General features: G+C 31.9%; 1 protein-coding gene across 3 annotated transcripts in view; it reads left to right on the top strand.

The window, feature by feature from the left end:
- SLF1 (SMC5-SMC6 complex localization factor 1) overlaps positions 1–17,001 on the top strand; it is a 78,332-nt gene that overhangs the window by 31,684 nt on the left and 29,647 nt on the right. The window contains exons 6-14 of one of the 3 annotated variants that reach the window (XM_073233944.1): positions 1,256–1,396; positions 3,007–3,153; positions 4,026–4,163; positions 5,039–5,161; positions 6,757–6,810; positions 8,370–8,528; positions 9,384–9,547; positions 11,411–11,536; positions 12,113–12,278. In XM_073233944.1, the coding sequence (XP_073090045.1) occupies positions 1,256–1,396; positions 3,007–3,153; positions 4,026–4,163; positions 5,039–5,161; positions 6,757–6,810; positions 8,370–8,528; positions 9,384–9,547; positions 11,411–11,536; positions 12,113–12,278 (1,218 nt within the window). The remainder of the gene's footprint in view (positions 1–1,255; positions 1,397–3,006; positions 3,154–4,025; positions 4,164–5,038; positions 5,162–6,756; positions 6,811–8,369; positions 8,529–9,383; positions 9,548–11,410; positions 11,537–12,112; positions 12,279–17,001) is intronic. The other 2 variants (XM_073233940.1, XM_037012075.2) reach the window with 2 other exon arrangements.

Here is a 17,001-nt window from a genome sequence, read left to right as displayed (position 1 = left end):
TGTGAGGAACAGGAATGCAGAGGAACAAATGACTGATGTATCTAAATTGTTTGGTCCTAGGAAGGCTTCACAAAAAGGGGAGGACACTTAAGAGTACTTAAAATTTCTTTCCACTATCTACCTAAGAAAGAAAGTGAACCATAGAAAAATCTCAGGGAAATTTAGTAGGAGTAATGGGGAAAAAAACAAAAAACTTTTTGGGCCACATCAACTAATCTGTGACCCAGATTTATAATTTATATTCAAACTCACTTTATCCCCCTTCAAGTTGTCCTTAACAGAAATTGTTGTTTGTACATTCAGAGTAATTCTTTCTTTGATGCCAGGAATAGGAAGGAAAAAAGTCATCATTTTTCTTAGCTGTCAATTTAACTTTTCTGCGTAACTGAAGAAATCAGCTACACTCAGGGATTTTTCCCTGGTTGCAGGATTGCAGCCTGCTGAAGGGCCCTCACATCCATAAAGGAAGCAGCACAAGTGAAAGGGACCTGAAGATCACACCACAGACACCATAGACCTTATCATATTGCAATTTAGGTCCTTAGGAAGACATGTTTTTCCTGTCTTAACAGTGGAAAGGTAGTGAATCCCTGTATACCCTTTCATAAGTACATTTTGGGAACTGTCATGAACTCAACTTTACTCCCATCTCTGTTACTAAACTTTTAGAATTATATAGGTACATATGCAAATATTTTAAGACTTATTGCCATTGGGTGATTTATGAATTCAGTTTGGATTTCTTGGCAAGAGAAATTTAAATGTTTGAGGTAAATGTTAAGTGAAGATAATTGTTTATTGCTATTTAAGTAAAGTAAGAACTGTGAATTCAGTGTTAGCCACTTTTTCTGTGTAGTACATTTGCAAATAAGAAGTCTCATCAGTAAAACAATGAAAATAATCTGAGAAGTAATCTATGTATAATCTGAAAAATTTTTATCTAGATTGTAACTTCAACTAGGACAGGGACTCGATTAAAAATTTTTGTTTGTGATTTTCACAAAAAGGATTCTTTGTTACTAGACCATTAAAAAGCATTAGCCTATTTTTGAGATATACAAAGCCATTTTATTTCAGGACCTTTGTTGTGATTTTTTTCCTCAAAAGTATTTACTAGTGTTTAATTACCTTTGTTTTAGAAGAGTACATTTTACCTACCTGCTTGACTATTAAAGCATTTTACATTTGGAAACCATACAAGTACAGAATGTTGAAATTACACTTAATTGATCTCCTAAACCATTCTTACATACAGAAAGAAATTCAGAATGATGAAGATTCCCAGACCAATTCTGTTTGGAATAAACAAAGCAATCAAGAAAAAAACAAAGATTTCAGTGAAGATATGGGATTTGAAATGAAAGGTGCCTTAAAAGAGACCATGTGTAGAACCCAGGTAAAACTTCATAGGTTAGAGAATTTCCAGTTCTTCTTACAAAATTGTTCGAGAAACAATATATTGTGGGAATAACATGGATTTTGGAATCACAGAGCTGTTACCTGAACCCAGCTCTGTGTTTTATAGCCCATTATTTGTGCATATAAGGATATTGCCTTATGTCTCTATTTAGAGACTCTTACTGGAATAATGTATATGCATATAGAAACAGAGTACCTAACATATAGTATATTCTAACACATAGTAATTACTCAAAACTCCTTGTATGTTTAATATAACATGACTTATAAAGGATTCTTATCTGTCAGCAATATGTATATTCATAATTCATGATGTAAATTCAAGTATGTTGCTGCATTTAGAACAATTTCTTAAGTGACACAAATAAATTTTTTCTTTTTAAATATGGAAAACAAAAAACAGGAAGAACTTTGAGCTTGGAACAATGAGAAATTCCTTAAGAAAGCATGTATGTGACTCTCAAGTAAAATTTTTCAAATAGCAGCAGCAACTAAAAAAAAGACATTATTCTGTCCTACAAGAGCTAATGTTCAGTTATGTTCAACTTCATATTGTGTTTTAGAAAACAGACTATTTAGTTGTTTTACCAAATCATTAGTCTACTGATTATTAGTCTAAAATGTTTAAATATGACTAGAAAAAGGTTAAAAATTCTGTTTTTGCTGCACCTGTCAAAAGTTTTAGGGAGAATTCTGAGAACAATTTGGAACTTTTTAAACTGATAAAACTTCCCAGGAATCTAAAATGTTTTTGCAATTTTTCTCTTACTTTTCCAAAGAATGGTTGATAGTCATACAACTTACAAGACTACTTCCTATTATGATAATTACATGTACATGGTCTTTTTTTAAAAAAAAGGCTTTTTGAGTTGATGTGTCTGTTGAAATGTGCATTATTAACCACAGTATACAACTTTACTTATAGAAAGGAATGTAATGTTATTAAGATAAATTTATTTTTATTTAACATAGAAAAGAGAATCAAGTGGAGATTTTATGGAAAGAAAGGGAAATTATTAAAATACATCTACATATATCTTGATTTCCTTTTAGAGCTCAAGAACATGAATATAAAGTTAAGGTAGAAATTTCCATTTAAAAAAAATAAATTTGTGTAATGAATAAATAATATTTGTGATGCTCTTCATAGGTATGTCCTATAAAAATTTTTCTTGAAGTGCTTCATTTGATTTTCCCAATAAAGACAAAATTCTCTTTGTCTATAGCCTAAGTTATTTTTACAGATGTTTAGAAAAATAAAATAATGAAATAACCAAATTCTGATTTGCCTAATCATCTGACAAATAGGAAGGGAAAAGCAGAGATTCCAAGAAAGATTACATTAAAGTGCCTGAATTAAATGTATACTTTAACACAATATAACCCTTTGTGAACTAAAAATCTTCTCTGCTTCATGTTAGTATAAGTAAGATGTAATGTAATTCACAAGGCTCTTTATTATGAATCTTTTATGTATGTTTTACAAAACTGGCTTTCCTGAGTGGGTTTTCCTGTTGTGATTTGAGCTAATTGTGTTGAGGCTATGTTAATCCACAGTCTGACTAAAGTATTTTTACTGACTTGCAGAAAGAAATACAAAATCATGATGAAGATGTTAATGTTAGTTCTATTTTGACTGAACATCACAAAGAAGAAAAATTCAGAGGTTCCAGTAAAGATTTGAAATTTGTAAAAATGAAATATGCCTTACGAAGGCACACATACGAAAATCCGGTAAGACCTTATACATTAAAAGTAATTAGTTATATTTTATGGCTCTTTTAAAACTACCGAATATAATGATATTCATGAAATTGTGATTTCTGAATTATACACAAAAAAATATTTGTAAAGTATTTGTGTACAGTTTTAAAAAGAATACGAAAATGAGTGCTATGTACCTACCAGGTAGTTTAAAAAAACAGAGCATTAACAGCTTTTTAAGATCCTGCTGTCATTTAAAAACTCTGTCCTTGTTTTCTCCCTGTTACCTAGTGGTAACCTGTCTTGAAATTGGTGTTTATTATTTCCTTATTTGTCATTATAGTTTTACTAGCTATGTATGTATTTCTAATAATATATTGTTTAATTTTGCCTGTTAATGAACTTTTTGCAGTTCATAGTACTTATAATCATAAGTGACTTGGTGTTTTTTTGCTGGTGTATATGATGTTACATTGTTTCACAATTTTGTCTTTTATCCTTTTGGCTATTGATAAGCATTTGGGTTTCTTTTTGTTGATTTGTGTTTGATTAATTGGTTAGTTTTTACAGTTACGAACAATTCTGCCACAAACAGTCAATTTTTTCTAATGTGACTGTGGGTGTACATGTTCAAGAGTTTCTCTAGCTTATTCTTAGGAGTGGAATTGCTTGGTTTATAAAGACTGCATGTTTGACTGTATTAGGTAATGCCCAACTGTTTTCCAAAATGTTTTACAAATGTATACCCAGTTCAACATGGATGAGCTTTTCCCTTGTATATAACTCTATTATTCTTTAAATGTGGTATACTTTTGTTAAAAGTCAGACACTTCTTGCATTTATTTGGATTTTGTAACAGATTCATGTTAACATTTGTTTAATTGTGGTCTAAATACATGTAGAAGGAAATTAAGAAAAAAGATGAAGATATTCAAAGGAATTATACTTTGAGGAAAAAACGGAAAAAAGAAAGAAATTCCAGAAAGGACATTGAACGTGACAAAATTAGAAGTACCTTAAGAAAGCACATATATACAGATGTGCTTAGTTTACAGGGGTAAAACTAAGCTAAGTCAAAGAGTTTTCTTTTTATCTAGTTCTTTCCTAATATAATCCAGACATACAGTCTGATTTTTTAATTGTTTGCTGTGTTAAATATAACAGCGCTTCTTATGGAAAAAAATCATCTTGAGTTAATATGCTGAGATATTCATAATTAATTTATAATTATCCTTGATTCACAATGGGAGTATTTTTACATTAAGTACACAAAGAAATTTGAATTAATAATCAGGATATTCAAATAAATTTTGTTTTGCTTGAAAAAAAAGGAAACAAATGTTCTAACAAAGAAGCTTAAGCTTTTAATATGAAAGCTCTTAAAATGTATGTGTATGTAGTTTGTGTAATACATTCTGATCTAAATTTTAGTTTTTGTCTTGCTTAAGCCAGACCATTTTTAATAAGGTAGCTTGTCTTTTAAGTGGGATCCTTCTTGAGTTAGTTTTTTAGATTATAACTTTGTTTTAAAGTCTGAACTACAACATGTTTATATACATATATTCAGAAGGATCTTCAGAGATATGATAAAGGTATGGATCATATTTTGTGTAAACATGGCAACAAAGAAAAAAAAGAGAGAGAGGTCTCTGGAAATATATGGAACAGGTTAGAATGAAAAGTACCTTAAGAAACTACATATATAAATATCAGGTAAAACTTCAAAATTAAAATGTTTGCTCTTTTTAACTTTTTATTTCATTTTATAATCTTTATATATCTGATTTTAAGGATTTTTCTGTGGTTAATTAACACTGCATGAATGTGTTCTTGTGTTATACTCCATTGTGATATTTGATGTTTGTATTGACACTGTCTTTAGCACACTTTCTAAAGTACTTTTATGTGCACGCAGAAGGAAGTGAAGAATTCTCTTTTTGCTGATCATGCCAAAGAATCAGAAACCAAGCATGTCAGGACAGATGTGGATATTTCTGAAATAAAAAATGCCTTAAGGAAGCACATATATAAAGCTCAGGTAGAACTTGACATACTAAAAAATTTGTGTAGTTTCTTTTCCTTCTCTAGTGTAACCAAAGTATAATAATCATAACAGATGACTATTATGTTTGGTAAGTCTTAAAATAGTTCTAATAGTTCATTAATTTGTTTTAAGTAGTAATATAATTAGGCATTTAGTAAATATGCTGAATTCTTTGCTCTTTATACTTCAGTGGTGTTACAGATAAACTGTAGGTATTAGGTATATTGCAGACTGCTGTAATTTGTTGCTGCTGCTTGTTAGCATGATGTTGGAGGGTGAGGGCTGAAAGATCGTTTGTTCTGTTCTGGTTGGGACAGCCTGTCTTAAGCAGGCATAGAGGCCCTGGGTTTTGGGTAAAGGCTTTCTCAATGATCATACCCTGCCCCTAGTGGTAGAGGATCTCTTAAAGATCTGTGACCACAATCTGTTCCTACTCCTCTTCAGGGATAGTCTTTTTCTGCACATGTGTGCATGTGTACTTGCGTGTGTGTGTGTGTGTTGCCTTTTCACCAAGAGGGAGGTTGGCTTTAGTCTCCTGTCCTGTCTCTTGTTTTTTGGCATGAGCACCCAGTAAGGTCCATGGAGAAGATCCTGCCATTGACAAATTCCCCTTGTGTCTTTGATTCCCGGGGTTTCTGTTCCTTCATGCCAGCACACACTAGGCCTATAGTAAATGGTGAAAACTTTTAGCTGAAATTTTCATACCTACTTTAATGGAGACCTCCTCCTCCTACCAAGCTTTGTCTCAGATAAGTCAGTGCTGATATTCCATGTCTTTGGACACTCCTGTCTTCATGTTTCAGTGTGCTTGGTCACATTAAGATCTCTGTGTCTTATGAGTTCAAGAAAAATTAAGATTTGGTAGATTTTACAACTTCTCTTGTTCATAATGTGGGATCACCTTTTTCCAGCTTTCTACATCCTAAGCAGAAGCCAAAGCTATGTCATTGCTCTAATTTATATCTCTCTGGTAGTAGCAACTTTGAGCATATTTTATACCTTCACTTGTTATTTTTGTATTTCTTCCTCTCTGAATTGCCTATTCATATTCTTTTTTAATTTTCCATTAAGTTGTTTTACATCTTTGTTTCTAGAACTCTTTATGTAATCAGGATATTCTCTTTTTATGCTTAACACATATTTTTCCAGTATAATCTTTTAAGCAAATACATGATTGTGGGTATTTTAAAACAATAGAGAAAGATTTTACTTGTGATTCTATAGAGAACATGACTGCAGTTTTTTCTCCTATTGACTCTTACACAAACTGTTCTTCACATTTGTATTTCTAATTACAGTACTAAGGGCAAAAGACCTTTTCAGGTCTTCAAAGTGAATATGGCTTTACCTTCTAAGTTATTTTCATTTAGAAGGGGAAAATAGAGAATGTTCATACTCATGAGTGTCATTACCCTAAAATTATGGCAGTTGTTAGTCTGAGCAAACATGAGTATCAGATCAATTATCACTATCAATGTCTTCCTGAATCTGTTTTTTTAAGTTTGGTCAACATTTTATGTTTGGTAAGCTGAAATGTATTTTTTGACCTAAAAATGTTTAATTTTAGTTAAATGATTGCTGTTTTGTAGGCTATCAGATACAGCTGCATTAGAATAGATAAACAACCAGTATACAGTATCGAGGTAAGGGGCTTGGAGTAGGGTGGTTATGGGGGCAAAAAGGAAGTTTTGTTTCATGTTGTTTTTAGTTATTTTGATATAAAGGAATGTATTGTCAGCATAGACAGTTCCTATCAAATTTGAAATGTAATTTCTCTAATTAGAAATAGAATACTGTTGTATGTCAAAGCTCCAAAAATAATTCCATTTGGTAGTAAAAACTGGTACTGGAAATTAAAAATTTATCTTGTGTTATCATGTGTGCCTATTCTCACATTTCATAGTTTTCATAATTACAACTTATAGACTGAATTTTCAGTATATTTACAAAAATATATTATTACCTTTATATCATTATGCATTTTTTTAATTAAGGTATCATACACACTTTTACAAAGGTTTCACAAGCAAAACAATGTAGTTATTACATTCACCCTTATTATCGAGCCCCCGCCCCATACTCCAGTGCAGTCACTGTCCATCAGTGTAGTAAGATGTCACAGAGTCTCTATTTGTCTTCTCTGAACTGCACTGTCTTCCCCGTGACCCCACTCAACACCATGTGCACCAATCATGATAACCCACAATCCCCTTCTCCTTCCCTCCCCACCCACCCTCTCCCATCCCTCCCCATTGGTAACAGCTAGTCCCTTCTTGGAGTCTCTGAGTCTGCTGCTTTTTTGTTCCTTCAGTTTTGCTTCATTGTTACACTCCACAAATGAAGGAAATCATTTTGTATTTGTCTTTCTCCGCCTAACTTATTTCACTGAGCGTAATACCCTCTAGCTCTATCCATGTTGTTGCAAATGGTAGGATTTGTTTTCCTATGGCTGAATAGTATTCCATTTTGTATATGTACCACATCTTCTTTATCTATTCATCTATTGATGGACACTTAGGTTGCTTCCATATCTTGGCTATTGTAAATAGTGCTGCAATAAACATACGAGATTATGCATTCTTTTAAAATTGTTTTATTCCATGTAGTCTTTCAGAGTGTTTTTGATTGTCAGTTAGTTCAAAGTAGTTGCATTTATTTTATTGTTAAAAATATTTTGACTGAGGGAAATGTATTTTGTGGAACTCAGTTTTACTAATGTACATTCTCAGAGTGATTTCCTAGTACTGTACAATTGTCACTTTTTGCAGATATTGATTGTGTTTGATGGCACCTTTGTATATTATATTGAGTTTATCTTAATAGGCATCGTTTGCTTATGTTTAAAGGAAAACCACAAAATAATTTTGCATCTAAAGAACTATATATAGTTATAACTCAGAGCTCCTCATTATCAGCCACACTTTGCAAATGTCTTTTAAATTTTTCTTCTGGAGATGGTATTCTCCTTACTATTTAAGGCAACATAGAATAATAAATAAAACAATCAATGTATATTTTTGCAGTGCCTTATAGTTGTAAAACACATTCATAAGAATCATCCTTTTTGAACCACATTCACAATCCTGTGTAATTGTTAAGGACAGAAATTATCTTCATTTACTGAGAAAATTAAGGCTTCTTGTTTAAGGTTTGATCCCAAATTTTACCCATCTCTTGAGTCTAAGAATCTTTCCTTTCTTAGGTTAAAAATGCTGAATTTCCCAGAGGTGTATTAAATTTAATTGAAAGCCTCATAGAAGGACAGTTTTTTAAAGAAGCAATTGAAGAAATTTCCTCTTTGCAAGCACAGTATATTCCTCCTGTATGCCTTCTTCATGCTCTTCTAGAGAACATTCTACAGGTAAGAGCAGTCAGAAGTGCTTATAATCTTTCAAATAATGTTAATGTATGAACATTTTCTCAGTCTGTGTGTTTGCAGTTTATCATTTCAATATTTTTCCCCTCATTTTATAGGAAATATGGTACCCATTTATTATAATTTCTTTTCTATTTTTAAACTATTTAGTAGGTTTACTCTGAGTGCCTTCACATTATTTTCTCAGTTTCCAAGATAGTTTTCTCTTGGAAAAAATATATGTGTTTTTTTTATATGGCCGTAAAATATCTAACTCTATAAAATACAAAATATTCATATAAAGTATAAAAATCAGATTACAATGATCTAGAATTTCATGTGGTAAATTACTCCTTTATTTGTTGGTAATAATCATTTGTATTCATAGTATGCATAGTTAATGAACATATTCCTTAAACTGTGAAAAACAATGGGAACAGTTTTTCAAAGGTAGCTTTCTAATCATACTCTTCAACAGAGTACCATTTTGAAGAAATAACAAGTATAAGCTATGTTAGACTAATATTGGTGATAAGTAAGAATGTTTTCATGAAAAGTTTATCTTTAGTTCCTTTGAGAAGTCTTTGAGAACTCTTAACCTCACTATAATCATGAAAAATAAAATGGACTTTTCATGTAAGTTAGTCCCAAAAGCAAGGATTACCTAGTATGTGGATACATATTGACAGTGTGCGTCTCTCTCAGTTGCACTATTTAATTAACTGAACATAGTACTTCCATCTGATTTCCTTGTTCCAAACACATATATCTGGCAAGAGAGGCCAGTTATTAGAGTTAAGACTGAATTAGTGAAACTTACTTTTCAGCTATAGCATTTTGTTTGTTTGTTTTAAATAATAGGATAACATAGATATGTTTTCTGGTCGATACTTTCATGTATGGTCAGCTCTTCTTCACCTACATCCTCCTTGGAAGTCCCCAGCCATGTCAAGATATTACTTAGAATTGTTTCAGTGTCCAACTTGTATGAAAGGAGCGTGGTCTCTAATAGAAGTGCTTATCAGGTAAGGAATTTTACATGTGAGGCTGCTAAATTTCACCTAGTAGTTACTATCTATGTAATTTTTAGATAGTGATGAAAAAGTACATTTCCTTTTTGAAAAAGCTTCTGTATGTGTGTATAGTATGTTTATGTGTTGTATTTGTTGTAAAGCTCTTGTTACAAAAAGGCCAAGTCTAAATTGGTCATAGTTATCAACCAGTTTATAAAAAAATTAGTGCTTACTGAAATATGAAATGTACTTACAGGAAAACAAATTATTTGTATGTTTATTTTTTAAACCAAATGTATTTACATACATTCAGTTTTTTAAAAAAAACTAATTTGTAATTTCACAGATAGAAGTCCGTCATTAACTCACACATCACCTGTAGAAAGTTAGATTCCTTATCAAAACATGTAAGACCCTTCATGATTTAGCCCTTATGTATGTCCTCATCTTAATCATTTTCCCAAATGTGTCCAGTGACAACTAGTTTTCATTTCCTATCTCTTTGCTCTTATATTTTCTCTGCCTATACATTCTTGCCACCCCACAAGTATCTGTTTAACTCCTAATCATCCTTTAAAATGCAACTTAGGTTCCACTTCCTAATTTTTGCCCTTTCCTTTGTTTGTCACTCACATTAGCCTCTGACTTTCTTAAGAATAGATGCTAAATATATCTATCCTAGGTGCTTAATATAATTCTTGGAACATAATAAGTGCTTAATAAGTGATCAAATTAATTGATGCTACAGGAGATAGAATTTGGACATCTTAAAAATAGACTTTTAAATAAGCATAAATACCCTATTTCATTTCAAAATAATTCAGTTCACTGAGGAAGGAGACAAGGGAAGTGGTGGTAGTATAAATGAGCTGAATGATAATAGGCTACTTTTGAATGCATTTGAAATATTACATTATACAAGTTTTAAAAAATCCAAAAAGATTCTATGGTACCCATCTCTGGTGGTTTTCAATAGACTGGATAAACTATATGGGCATGGAGGATCTTATAGAATAGACTCAAGTATAGAATGGTTAGATTTAGTAGGTATTAATAACTTACCTAGTCTGACAATGGGGTATTCAAAAAGAAGACAGGAAAGGTGGAGACAGATGTAGAAAGTACACTGTTGATATAATTGATGGTAAAGTTGGAAGATTATGATAAATATTGTCTAGATTTTATCTCTCTCAGACCTAGAGTTCTGAGTAATCTTATATTCTAAGAAAAACACCGTAGAACTGTGCTACCCATCATAGTAACCACTAGCCGTATGTGCCTATATTTAAATTTAGTTAAAATTAAATGATTAAAAATTTGTGTCCTGAGTTGCACAAGCTACATTTCAAGTGTTCAGTAGAACATACCCATTATCATAGGAAGTTCTCTTGGATAAAACTATAGAAGATGGAAAGAGAATAAATACTGAATTTTTAAAATTTACAAAACAGCCGAGTGACCTTCATGTTACTAAATAACAAAAAAAAAAGTTACCTTGAGTAAGAGGATGATTATTGAGAATATTATAAATTAAGAGTATAGCTGGTCATCTGAATCAAAAGGGTTTAAATTTTTTGTTCTTTATTAGTGAAATAAAGAGTACAAAGAGTACCAGATAATTATTAAACATTACAATCACTGAAATACAGATAAATTAGGTCTGTATTATTATAAATTCAGTGCCATGAGATATTTGAAATGCCTTAATTTTTTGAAGGAAGAAAATATATTATTAGTAAAATGTTAAACTTGCTTTATATTTTGTTGGAGCAAATTTTAAAATTCCAGTAATATTCAAATAAAAGAAATATTTTGCCCACAAATTACTCAGTGAATTGCTTGTATGTTATAAATTGCTTGGTTATTGCTTTTCAGGTCTTGCCTTTTCAATGAAGGCTTCTGTCATCAAATTTCAAAAAACAGCTCTAAGGTGCTCCACCTGACATTGCTCAAATTTTTCTTTAATTTAGTTGAAAGTGAAGTGCAACATCTGAGTCAAAAGTAAGTATTTATTAAACACCAAAAATACATTATCTACATATTATTTTATGTACCATTTTTCTAATGATTTATATACATAATTATAAAAAATAAACCTTGTTTTTTAAAGTAGACTTAATTTAAAAACTTATTTTCAGACACTCTTCAGTGGCAGTAAGGTATTATGCACTTTTTGTTTTCTTAGTTCACATTTTTATTTTTTACTAACATACATTTGGGTAGGGTAAGAGCATTTTTTTTCAGAATTTTTCATAATTTAAAAAATTATTTAGTAATTGAATGCTTAAGCAAAGAGCTACAGGAGTTTTTAATACTGAATCTGTAATATCCATGATGTTTGTGTATGCTCTAAACTTGCAATTAAATTATGGTGTGAACTTGTTGAGATTATATTGAAATAAGGCCATTTAAAAAATTTTGTCCTTTGTTGTAATTATATATTATAATCTTACGTTAAAACCTTTATTCAGAAATTGCTAGAACTTTTTTGTCCATTTTATGTCAAAACATACTATGCCTAGTAACAGTAGTGATCAAGTTGGTATAAAAAGTACTTTTCATTTCTGTTTTCATTAGGTTGTATGACTGGTCTGATTCTCAGAGTCTGAAAATAACAGGAAAGGCAATTCTTCTTGAAATATTTTGGTCAGGAAGTGAGACTTCTGGGCTTTTGACCAAACCTGTAAATATGCTTTTGGATTGGACTATATATTCTCACAAGGAAAAATGCAAGTCTAATGATGTAAGTGGGATTAATTTACACATGAATAATGGCATATGAAGAAGTGTATCTTTGAATTATTCATCTTTTTTCTTCCCCCTATTATTTGACTGACTTGAAAACAATTTAATCATACTTCAACATATCATTGTTTTCTATTTAGTGTATCTAGTTTTAAGGTAAAAGGTCCTTAGAGACTGGTTTCTTCATTATTACATTTGAATGTAGTGACTAAGAATAGTTATTTGATCATTACTACAAAGAAATCTATAGTGACTTAACATTCTACATTTTTTACTTTGTACATTTCAAATCTGAAGAAATCTATGATTTAAAGTTTGAGTAAATCCATACAATTTTTTGTGTATTACTAATAACATTTTTAAAAATGTTCCTAAAATTACCATTTTGGGTGCTAAGAGTTATTTCCTGACTATTTCTTCATAAGTAGATCTTGCTTGTCATTAGCAATTTAACATACAGTGGTTTTAATTTATTATCTATTTATCTGAAGGGTAGTTGGGAAAATTAAGTGCAGTAAAATATGTAGAGTGCATGGCAACATACTGTGCCACATTTTGTGTGCATAATACTAATCACCTTTCTCCTTTTCATAATGATCTGCCTTTGGGACTTACTGTCTTCGTTATATCATTAATTTCTGCTCTTATTTTTAGAATTCTTTCTTTTACTTTCTCTTTATTAAATGTTGTTTGGGTCTTTTTTCTTTTTAGTCTTTATTTTAATATATACACTTAATATAAATTGCCTTTCAAGTACCACTTGAGATTCCACTGGTTCTGCTACTTTAATCTACAGTTCTCTTACTGTTTTTTCAAAGTCTTTTTTATTGTCAATTATGAATTCCTCTTTGATCCAAGAAGCATTTTAAAAGACTGTTTGAAAACTCATAAGTAGATGGATTTTTGTTGTTGCAGTGGATTTGTCTGTGCTTTTGTTGTTAGTTCCTAGAAGTAAATGATCATTAAAAATGAACCCTGCATAATTTCTGCTTTTCTGAAAACAAGTCAGCTTTTTTTTTGGACTCTCTATATAAGATTAGGGGCCAAAATGTGTGTCCCATGATGCTTTACATTGTTCTCTATCACCTATTAGGCCAAGCTTAATCATTGGTTTAATCAATTCTTTTGAACTTACCTTGTGAATGTGTTCATTTATTTTGCTTTTTATGCCAACAGTTTGTTTTGTTTGGTTTTTCTGTTTGTTTTTGTTTTTTGTTTTTGTTTTTTATTAAGGCATCATTGATGTGCAATCTTATGAAGGTTTCACATGAGCAACATTGTGGTTACCACATTCACCCATATCATCAAGACCCCCACATGCACCATAGCAGTCACTGTCCATCAGCATAGTAAGATACCACAGAGTCACTAGTTGTCTTCTCTGTGCTATAATGTCTTCCCCGTGACCCCTACACACACCAGGTGTACCAATCATAATACCTCTCAATCCCCTTTTCCCTCCCTTCCCCACCTTTAGTAACCACTAGTCCCTTTTTGGAGTCTGTGAGTCTGCTGCTGTTTTGTTCCTTTAGTTTTGCTTTGTTGTTATACTCCACAAATGAGTGAAATCATTTGGTACTTGTCTTTCTCCGCCTGGCTTATTTCACTGAGCATAATACCCTCTAGCTCCATCTATGTCGTTGCAAATGGTAGGATTTGTTTTATCCTTACGGCTGAATAATATTCCATTGTGTATATGTACCACATCTTCTTTTTCCATTCATCTATTGATGGACAATTAGGTTGCTTCCATGTCTTGGCTATTGTAAATAGTGCTGTGATAAACATAGGGTGCATATATTTTTTTGAATCTGTGATCTTGTTTTCTTCAAGTAAATTCCGAGGAGTGGAATTCCTGGGTCAAATGACATTTCTATTTTTACTGTTTTGAGGAAACTCCATATTGCTTTCCACAATGGTTGGACTAATTTACAATCCCATCAGCAGTGTAGGAGGGTTCCCCTTTCTCCACATCCTTGCCAGCACTTTTTTTCCTTGTCTTTTGGATGTTGGCCATCCTGACTGGTGTGAGGTAGTATCTCACTGTGGTTTTAATTTGCATTTCCCTGATAATTAGCAATGTGGAGCATCTATTCATGTGTCTGTTGGTCATCTGAATTTCTTGGGAGAAGTATCTGCTCAATCCTCTGCCCATTTTTTAATCTGGTAATTTGAATGTTGCTTTTTGGGTGTTGAGGTATGTGAGTTCTTTATATATTTTGGATGTTAACCCATTGTCGAATATGTCAGTTACAAACATATTCTCCCATACTGTATGATGCCTTTTTGTTCTACTGGTGGTGCCCTTTGCTGTACAAAAGCTTTTTCGTTTGATGCAGTCCCATTTGTTCATTTTTGCTTTTGTTTCCCTTGCCCAAGTAGATGCATTTAGGAAAAAGTTGCTCATATTTATATTCAAGAGAGTTTTGCCTGTGTTTTCTTCTAAGAATTTTATGGTTTCATGACTTACATTCAGGTATTTGATCCATTTCAAGTTTACTTTTGTGTATGGGGTTAGACGATAATCCCATTTCATTCTCTTAGATGTAGCTGTCCAGTTTTGACAACACCAGTTGTTGAAGAGGCTGTCATTTCCCCATTGTATGTCCATGGCTCCTTTATTGTATATTAATTGACCATATATGATTGGGTTTATATCTGGGCTCTCTATTCTGTTCCATTGGTCTATGGATCTGTTCTGTGCCAGTACCAAATTGTCTTGATTACTGTGACTTTGTAGTAAAGCTTGACATTGGGGAGCATAATCCCCCCAGCTTTATTCTTCCTTCCCAGGATTGCTTTGGCTATTGGGGGTCTTTTGTGGTTCCATATGAATTTTAGAACTATGTTCTAGTTCATTGAAGAATGCTATCAATATTTTGATAGGGATTGCCCTGAATCTGTAGATTGCTTTAGGCAGGATGGCCATTTGACAATATTAATTCTTCCTAGCTATGAGCACGGGATGTATTTCCATTTATTGGTATCTTACTTTACCCTTTTCTGTGAGGTTTTCCCCAGATGTAGTCAGTCTGTCACAGTCTTCAGGTTGCTCTTTCAGGATTAATTTATTTGCTGTATTTTCGTGTTATATGTGGTTTTGGAAGAAGTTTTCTGTCTCACTTCTCATGTCGCCATCATTTTCCACCCTCGCTAACAATTTCTCTATTTTATGTATAGTCATTCATAGTGGTTAGTGTGGCAAGCTTTGGTGCCAAATGTCTATGATTTTATTCTATCTTAAGGAAAATTCTTACGTAGTTTCTCTTCTAATGTTTCCTCTTATCCATTTTCTCTCTTCTGCATTTTAAGTTCCAATTAAATTTGTTATATGTTTTTGTATGCCCTGTATTTTCTATCAATTTTTTTCCATACTTGGAGCATTCTAAATAGGGCTTTGTCATCCTATTTTTACTTCACTAGTCTTTCTTGCCTAATATATTAAACATGAACATTGCATTTTTAATTTTTGGATTTTTTCCAGTTCCAAATTACTATGTCAAGTTTGTGTGTGTTCTAGTTCCCTACTAAATTTTCAAGGTTTTGTTTTTTCTTTGAACATGTCAAACAACATTACAGTCTGTATCTCATTATTCCACATTTGAAGTCTTTTGGGGTCTGTTTCTATTTGTTGTTTCTGCTTTTTCCTTCTCTTGTGTCTTTTATATTCTTTTGTGAGCCAGTTATCATTTACTGTGTGCTATAAATTGCATTTGGAAAAGTATTTGTAAAAATAATTGTGACAAAGACACAGAATATCTTCCTCCAGAGAGAATTTCTGTTGGCAGATTTGAAAGTTCCTGGGTAGTCCAAGTGAAGTGCAGGTCTATGGATACATGTAGTTTTACTTCTCATTCACTCCTACTCTGAGAATGAAGCCCTCCAGGGTCATATTGGATATTAGGCCTTGAGCTGTGACTTTTATACTCCTTTCCCCTAGACTCCCAACAGCCACATTTCTGTATATCAGCTCTTTCTCTGGGTCAGCAGATGTCCTTGTGGCAGAGTTAGCTAGCTTTGAATGCCTCACTTGGCTTTTAGTTTTTCCTAGATCTTGGCTTTCCAATTATTCATAACTTTTCAGAAAAAGTTTTGCACATTTTATTCAACAAATATGAATTACCTAGGCCTCCATTATCAGAAACAAAATACTGGTTATTTAAAAATAAAAAGCCCTTGTTCACCATGTAAGAATTTATTCACTATGTAAGAATTCGTTCACCATGTAAGAATTTGTTCGTTATGCTTCAGAAGATTGGAGACTGACGAAAATTAGGCTTGAGATGGATTAATGATTGTACATTGAGCGTTGACCCCCCTATACTGAATTTTATTGTTGTTAACAACCATTTGATCAATAAATATGAGAGATGCCCTCTCAAAAAAAATAAAAATAAAAAAAATAAAAAATAAAAATAAAAATAAAAATAAATAAATAAATAAATAAATAAATAAATAAAAATAAATAATAATAATAATAATAATAATAATAAAGGGAGAAATGTGGGATCAACATATAAATCAAGTATAAAAATCAAATGAATATTCATATTTGACCTGATTGTTTATAGTTCATAATGCATGATCAAAACCGAAAGTTTCTGTGATGAATGCCCTTGTACTGTTCACCATGTAAGAATTTATTCACTATGTAAGAATTTGTTCACCAAGTAAGAACTTGTTCGTTATGCTTCAGAAGATTGGAGACTGTTGAGAATTAG

Source organism: Manis javanica, chromosome 1, assembly GCF_040802235.1.
Source record: "Manis javanica isolate MJ-LG chromosome 1, MJ_LKY, whole genome shotgun sequence".
NCBI lineage: Eukaryota > Metazoa > Chordata > Mammalia > Pholidota > Manidae > Manis > Manis javanica.
This window is presented reverse-complemented; position numbering and strand designations above follow the sequence as displayed.